General features: G+C 40.1%; 3 protein-coding genes across 15 annotated transcripts in view; 1 reads left to right on the top strand and 2 right to left on the bottom strand.

The window, feature by feature from the left end:
- Window positions 1-7,946, top strand: part of LOC146455921 (uncharacterized) — a 416,007-nt gene that overhangs the window by 18,517 nt on the left and 389,544 nt on the right. For 3 of the 13 annotated variants that reach the window (XM_085093663.1, XM_085093665.1, XM_085093664.1), the window contains 2 exons: window positions 1,398-1,526; window positions 3,451-4,189. The exons of the other annotated variants lie outside the window; for them this stretch is intronic. In XM_085093663.1, coding sequence (XP_084949789.1) covers window positions 1,398-1,526; window positions 3,451-4,097 — 776 coding nt within the window. In that variant the 3' untranslated portion in view covers window positions 4,098-4,189. Of the gene's footprint in view, window positions 1-1,397; window positions 1,527-3,450; window positions 4,190-7,946 lie in introns of those variants that run through there. 13 annotated transcript variants of the gene reach the window in all.
- LOC146455929 (uncharacterized) overlaps window positions 1-7,946 on the bottom strand; it is a 364,345-nt gene that overhangs the window by 64,099 nt on the left and 292,300 nt on the right. The gene's annotated exons all lie outside the window — the stretch shown is intronic.
- The window catches only part of LOC146455943 (uncharacterized), a 76,157-nt gene that overhangs the window by 67,641 nt on the left and 570 nt on the right, over window positions 1-7,946 (bottom strand). The window contains exons 2-3 of the mRNA XM_085093685.1: window positions 7,382-7,634; window positions 4,184-6,303 (exon numbers count right to left, since the gene is read on the bottom strand). Coding sequence (XP_084949811.1) covers window positions 5,839-6,303; window positions 7,382-7,634 — 718 coding nt within the window. The 3' untranslated portion in view covers window positions 4,184-5,838. The remainder of the gene's footprint in view (window positions 1-4,183; window positions 6,304-7,381; window positions 7,635-7,946) is intronic.

Below are 7,946 nucleotides of genomic sequence, written 5' to 3'. Positions count from 1 at the left end.
GATGCTTCGAGAATTCTTGCTATTTGGACTTATTTCGGGAATCTTCGCTTTAGGTATCACATTTTCCATGGCATTTGCTTTTCATTGTTACAAAAGTTTAAGTGAGATTTCGCCCGAAAAAAAACGAACCCTTGGGTACTTCCTGAGTCCAGTGCAATCATACTACCGGTCTTGAATTAATAATGATGATAATGATGATGATGATGATGATGATGATGATGATGATGATGATGATGATGATGATGATGATGATGATGATAAATAATAAATAGGAATTTTAGTGGAATCCACGGAGTGGCTCTTCTCTCCACTGTTTCCAGGTCGAATTGGAATTTGGAAATGTTGGTTATTGTGGAGGGAGGAAAACCGGAGAACCCAGAGAAAAACCCTCGGACCAGAGACGAGAACCAACGACAAACTGAACCCACATATGACGCCGAGACCCAGATGCCTGCTCCCTAACACCTACAATTAATATAGTTTTTGCATATTAGGACTTCTTTCGGCTACGTTTTACGGCCTTCTCAAAAGCGTATTTGTGCACGTCAACAAAGTCTGATCTGCAGAAAGTTTCAGAGCCTAAAATCTGATTTCTGGAATTTCCTGGTCACCGTTGGTGTTTAGAAAATACTTGCCAGTCTTGTTCCTGGTATCTATACTTGAAGTGACACAGTTGCCGAATCAACAACAAAAGGAATTTGTCTTAAAGTATGACGAAAGTTTATGTAAGTGACATTTCGCCGAAGAAACGAACTGTTGGGTGCTCTCTGATTGGAATAAATAAAGTAGAAACAGAAAAAGAACTTCAAAGTAAACATTTCCTACAATATTTTTATAAACGAAAAATTGCTGTACGTGTCTTCAAAGATAACCGTGGTTGTACATTTCAAAAAATCCACATCGACATACCGGGTGCTTCCTACCTTTCTATCGATAGCTAAATTAACAAGTTTGTCTCCTTCTTACAGTGACAAGCAAATTTCGATTCCTTCTGTAGACCATTTTACTGTAAATCATTGAACGAGTTTGACTCTTTCACTGCTTCGAAAATTCTTCCACTTTGCTAAATAGACAGTCCCCTTGATGCAAGTTGCATAGCTAAACCCTGTCGGAACGAAAACCCAAGGAGATACAGAAGGATGTTAATTTAAGTTTATTCTAAAAACAATAAGACTACCTTTTTTATGTTTCGGCCCTCGAAACAGCTATCGTCAGTTAGAAAATAAGTTAATTAGGTCTCTTGACAGCGAAGGTCAGTGTTTTTATTTAAAAAGAAACTATTTATGTATCCATTCAAATGTAGTACAAAAAACCTGCTTACAGTTTAACCATCGTTAGCTCGTGGTTATATAACAGTCATATGCAGCTAAATGTATTGCGGTATTGTTTTTTCACAGATATCGACGAGTGTGTCAGCGGTGTCCACGACTGCCACACGTTTGCTTTATGTACAAACACTCTAGGATCCTTCAATTGCTCCTGTAACCAGTCCTACGTTGGAAATGGAACACACTGCTGGCAACCAGGTAAATACGTCACATTGATCTCGCTGCATCTCAATTAGACACTTTGAAGGCATTTAACATATGGAAGAGCATTTTCATGTTGGGTTACTCTTTCAAATCACCAGAGTGGTATACGGATGTGTAGCAAAAAGATATAAAAACTTAATTTCTACGCAAATGAAATTAATAGTCTATACATAGTATCAGCCTCATTTGTCGTTTGAAGCCCGATATCCTCATAGTAGCATCAGAAATAGCCCCGAAAGATTGCCTTCGAATCCCTCGCCAAACTCTATTCCGTTCCATAGCACAGAAAGTTTCTCCTCGTTTCCTTAATCTTCGTTTTTTCACATCCACTTATTTGCGATCGAGTTGCAGAATTATTCCAATGTCCGTAATCTGTCCAAATTCAAAGGATCTCATCTCGAAAATGCAAAAATACTGACAAGCAAGATACTTTTTTCAAGATGGCTGCCCTCTCTCACTCTTTGTAAGATTTGTTACATCGCATTTACACGTGACCTCACTAGAGTTTCTTGAATTTTTTAGACGCTTTATTCCTAACAAGAGTATACCATCACGTTTATGCCATTGCACATATGCAATGTGCAATGGCATAATGCGGGATAGCTCCCGCAAGTCTCCTGTAGCTCAGTAGTAAAGCATCCGAATTAGTTATCGGTAGGCCTTAGGTTCGACTTCTATTAGGAGCACTCGGATTTGTTTTTTCCTAGTATTCTTGTGTCACTGACTGAATAATACATCATTTTCAAGAAATTAACCGTTTCCTTGGATTTTCCGAGTAATAAAGAGTGAAAAAGTCTTAAAAAGGAAAAACAAATTTAGAAAAAAAAAATGAATGAAGACTACGAGCACAAGTTTAAACTCCTTACAATTACATTGGCGTAATCTTCTCCAGTATGCCAAACCAGTGGATACTTAGACTCCGTACGAATCAATTGATATGGACAGATCGATTGAGCTCCTATCATCTATTTTTTATTGACGTTTTACCCGGGAATTCAACTTTTAGCCGCGTGTAAGTCCGTGCCGTTGCATGGCCTCAGTTAAGATTAGGTGTGTGGGCTTGCTTGAACTTTGCTTGCAATTAAAAAGGTCTTTAATATATTTGATCTATGGGAGCTACCGTTAATCCTTAAATAAGGACCCAGGACGTTTATTCCAAATTTAAAGAAAGGCAGGAGGTGCTTATTCGAGAAGGCGATGAAACAAAAGCCGCAAGCTGCTCTCGCGGGCTACCCAAATCTTTGCCAGATGGACCTTTTTTTAATATTCATAACTATTGCGTAAACAACAACACACGTTAAACCATATATTAATAGTATACAGAGGTGTTCATTAACATTTTTAATAGCAGAACACTTCGTACATGTAATACAAGTAAGTGGGCATGGAAATTGTAAGACACATGAATTGGAATGAAAGATACTTGTTTCTTGTGTTGTATTGATGGAGTCGAGAGCAATACAACTTTGATTCTGAATTTACCATGGACTGCATAAATTGATGCGTGAAAAACGCGACAAACGCTGTACTCCATCTTTTGTTGTATCAGCACTAAGTAGTACAGTAGTAAGAAAACACTTACAGCAAAAAGGCTGGATTACGGTTATCTTTACAAGAATTTAAAACTGTTAAACTAAAGTATATCGCACTTAACTGTAAAATGCTGGAAACCTACTGATATTCACCAAGATAGAACGCTTAATGAAATTAGAACCCAGGCAACCACCAGAAAGACGTCCCCTGAGCTGCAGCTACGAACTAAAATTTATAACATACAAGAGATTGTCTTTCGATAGCGTTCTCACTACTTCCAAATTAGTATAGTATTTCAATTCCTCTTGTTTTTATTTATTTTTTTATTCATTTTTTAATTTTTTTCGATAGATTGTTCTAATCGCAGGCTTTTGTTTTTCCCCAGATCAAGATTGCTCGTCACTGTTGAAATCAGGCCATACCCAGAACGGAGTGTACTCTGTGAACCCAGACGGTAAAGGATACTTCAATGTCTATTGTGACATGCGCACTGATGGTGGAGGATGGACTGTGTTTCAAAGAAGACAAGACGGCTCGGTGGACTTCTATCGGGGCTGGAACGATTACAAATCAGGCTTTGGTCAGCTGAAGGCTGAGTTCTGGTTAGGAAACGACAAGATCCACAGGCTGACGGCCTCTAGACCCAGCTCTCTGCGAGTGGAGCTGGAGGACTGGAACGGAGTTAGAGTGTATGCCAAATATGGGAGGTTCAGCATTGGAGATGAGCAGGCGCTGTATCGGCTTGATGTGGGTCCGTATTCAGGGACCGCAGGAGATGCTTTAGCATATCAAAACAACATGACGTTTACAACAAAAGATAGAGATAACGACAGAAACGTAAATGGCTGGCCAGGCAGTACAAATTGTGCTGTGGCATTTACTGGTGCCTGGTGGTACAAAGATTGCCACCATTCCAATTTGAACGGAAAATACAAGCCAAGAAATACCGACTATAAGGGCGCCGTATGGGATAAGTTCAGGGGAGGTCTTTCTCTGAAATTCACCGAAATGAAACTGAGGCCGTTATCGTAGAAAGAAAGCAAGTATTTATGTAATTGATCAGGAACGAGAAAGTATTTCATTGATATATAATTGTAGCAGATAGTAGTAATTGAAACTAGGTTTTACTGTGCAAACCCACACCTCAGGCATCTCGGGCAGTGCTATGAAGGAGGATCGCGGCCTAGAACTTGTTTCGTGTTTTCCTGTGTGATAATTCGCTTGCATCGAGTACCCGTCTGGTGTTCAGGCAGACAGAACAGATACCGCGGCCCTAACGCCGAGAAGTGGGTAAAAAAAAAAGAGGCGCAACGGGATTCAGTTTTTAACAGACTTCGAGGTGTTTGAAAACTTGATCAAACACTCCTTTGCTTTGATGTTAAGTTTCTCAAAGCATCAGTAACCTTACAGAAAATCCTCAGAGGAATCTTTCACTAAATTTCCCTCATGGTAGTTATTTCCAGTGTTTTCTTTTCATGAATTATTAATACTTTAAATCCTGAACTTGCGTGTCATCGAAGTACAATATCATTTTAAGATATATGCGTAGGATGTCCTCTTAGTATCTCTTCATGCTCCCGTTCGACTTGGTACGCTTATCGCAAGTAGCCTGCATACCAGGCTAAAGATGGGCTAAGGATTTGCCTCTTTTCTTTACCGGTAACAAAGACCGTTAAGATGCTGAGCTTGCTTAAATGCGCTGTTTATAGCGTTTAATATGCACATTGACGTATTTAGAATCTCAAAACATCTTTCGGCAAAGCGTTCATTCTTTGACTGCAGTCTGTTTACTAGTTGACTTCAGTCTGTTAATAGATTTATAAATACAACAATGAAGATTTTGGAGGCAGGATTGCTAAATTGGAGGGTATAAACCTGTGTTTCACGGGGACTCGGTTGCGATCGGCTTTGTCAGCGATGATTGTGGGTTAAATCTCGTTTATCGTAGTTAACCGTTCTATTCCAACGGTTCTTCCTAAGCAATGTACAATAGGACAAAGTTAATCACACGAACTGAAAACCCACAATTCCGGCAAACCATAGAATTTGCGAATATCAGCACGTCCAATAAACTCCAATACATGTGATTGCACCACCCCCTCCCTCCTTCCATGCAATTCTCTTTCATCAGAATACGCACCCATGAACATAAGTCGATTTAAGCTTGGCTGTTTTAATTGTATGCTGGCAACTTAGCCATTTTTAGCTGTCTTTGTTGTTAAGTTCAAGTTGTACTCAAAATTCCCTCCAATAACTAACCCGCTTGATGAAAATTAATGACGCTGAAATATTTCTTAGAAAAATAGTCTGGGCCTTTATTCGAAATTGATTTTCTTCAAACGATAAATTTTAAATACATTTTTTTTTTGTATTTGATAAGCAGTTTAATAAGCTCTTAAATGTAATAACCTAAATATAGACTGTATTTGTTGTTTTGATCATCAAATAAAGGATTTGTTTCTGTTGTTACTGTTGTTGCTTCTCCTTTCGCAGTTCGTTGAATCGTGGTTAAATTCTAGTTTTAACCAGAGATGCAAGCACCAGTAAACGTATATAGTATCTAACAGCCAGGCAAAAGCAGAAAAATCCATAAGGCTCGTGACTGCAAAACTCTAACAAAATAATGAATACTTTTGTTGTTTTCGAAAAAGGAGTACAGGAGTACTATTTGATAAAAGTAAAGACAGTGTGCAGACTAACGTTTTCATTTGGCATCCATACAAGCAACAAGTAAAATAACACTACAAACCCAGCCGTTGGATTGTAAAGCCATCTAGGCTGCCTTGAAACGTGGATTACCCAGTGTCCCCTGCAGGGAAGGAGGAGGATAAAACGTATGGGAAGGAATCCCATAAGCCACCGGCACCGCGTTAGATGCTATTTCTTGCGGATTTGAAATTGGCTGGTTTCTTTGCACGGGAGACTGGTGAAGATCGGCCAGGCTGTAGCTTGAAGTTCCTAAATTTGCAGAAATGGCGTTACCTTCCATCGTGACAGCAATGTCACGCACACCTTGAACCGTGTTGCGCCAGATTTTATAGGGAACTGCAAACAGCAGGTAACAAGGCCAACAGGCGCACCATGCAGGGTGACAATCAAAGAAATGATTAACAGCGGAACAGTTAGTGACCACGAAGTTCCCTCCAACAGCTGCCGTCATTTCAAGACATTCCAGCGAGTCGTAGCGTTTGATGCCTTGAGCTTTCCACCAGCGGAGAATCATGGGATTGAAATTAAACTGTTGAAATGCAAAGTGTGTTGGAGTTAGGCCTGATGGTTTGTGATCGTCGTTTTGAGCGTGAGTTTGAAAAGGGGTTAATGTCGAATTAACCAAGCGGCAATTGGCAAGCGTCCTCGAAATTTATGCGCACGGGAGAGCCCTAGTCTTAAAACGCAAAAGTTAGATTCGATCGAGGACACGCAGCCACACAATCAAAGTAGCTCCTCATCAGATCACCTCTGATTGAAATACGGATCAGTCTGCTATATATAGAGTTTCTTCCAGACAGCCTGGTATAAAATCTGAACCCAGGGCCAGATAAATTGCGTTCTGATGTAATATATTAAAATGATGTGGTGATTTTGACGAGAACGAGCGTCATCTAACATTAGCAGTTTGTCCCGCGTTAAGGACCGTGCCTCCTAAAACAAAGTTACTGCTGCGCAGTCTAAGACTATGCGGGAAAAGCAGATCTTAGAAAAGATTACTGAAATTAACAACAAATAGGGGTAACCACGCAGTTTTCAGAAACAATTAAGCAATGGTAATTCCAAAAAGCTTTAAAATATACAACAATGTATGGATTTTTTTCCATAATGCAAATTGTATTCTGGAAAATGTGTGGTTACCCGGCTTGGATTTTAATAACACTTGCAAGACCTACTTTTCCCACACAGTCATAACACGCGCAAAAATATCTTTGTGTTAGTTGCCACCGTCCTCGACCCATCCCGAGATGCGCTGTTCTTATGCGCAATAGCAAAAGAAAGCACCATCCTTATTTTCCTTAACTTTTATTCAACTGGTCACGGACGTTCGGCCGAGCGGGCCGCGAAGAAACAATTTTTTCGCAAGGAGAAAATATACGAGGTATTCCTCATTCCTTCTGTCCCTCACATTTTTTTCCTCGACCGCGACATTTTCTTCTTTGCCATAATCTGAACGCGCATGAAACAGGCTAAAATCAGATGGTAGGCACCGTTCTTAACGAAACCCGCATTTTTCGGGCCATCACGGAATGCGTAGTTGGCATGCGTAATAACAAAAGGAAGCGCAGTCATTAACTTTGATTCAAATGAGATGCATGCGTACTAACCTCAACAGCAAAGCTAGCTTTCTCATCTAACATGTCCTCTGCCTTGTTGAGTCCCTCTTCCAGTGTGCGTCTGACCCCGGGGTGCGATGTGTCAACACTGACGACAAACTCCGGTCTGATGTACCGCTCCTCGTACAGCGACGTGCAATGTTCAGTTCCCCACCGGGCATAAGGGTTCCGCCAGGGAGAGTTATCCCACTGGATCCACCATTCGGGGTCACGCATGCTCAGATACTCACCCCTGTTGTTCAGTCTGGCAAATAGAAATGAAGGGATGAAATGAGTTTCCGACCGGCGCTGATTTCAACGATCTAGGGAAGGTTTTACATGTAAGTTCTCAAGATGTTTAAAATCGGAAACGTCAGCATAAAGCCACCGCGGAAAAAAAAACAATAAAATGACTTTCTACAGTAAAACAGTATGACAATATTGTTATAAGTTATTATAAAATAATCTGCTATAAGGATAGATTGCCAATTTTTCTGACTGAAAAATACATCTATCATTTATTCACATTTCTTTCGCAAATACCACTCATCGCCATTCAAATCATAGCAGTATGCAG

Source organism: Pavona decussata, unplaced genomic scaffold (assembly GCF_977016875.1).
Source record: "Pavona decussata unplaced genomic scaffold, jaPavDecu1.1 SCAFFOLD_265, whole genome shotgun sequence".
NCBI classification, from domain to species: domain Eukaryota; kingdom Metazoa; phylum Cnidaria; class Anthozoa; order Scleractinia; family Agariciidae; genus Pavona; species Pavona decussata.
This window is presented reverse-complemented; position numbering and strand designations above follow the sequence as displayed.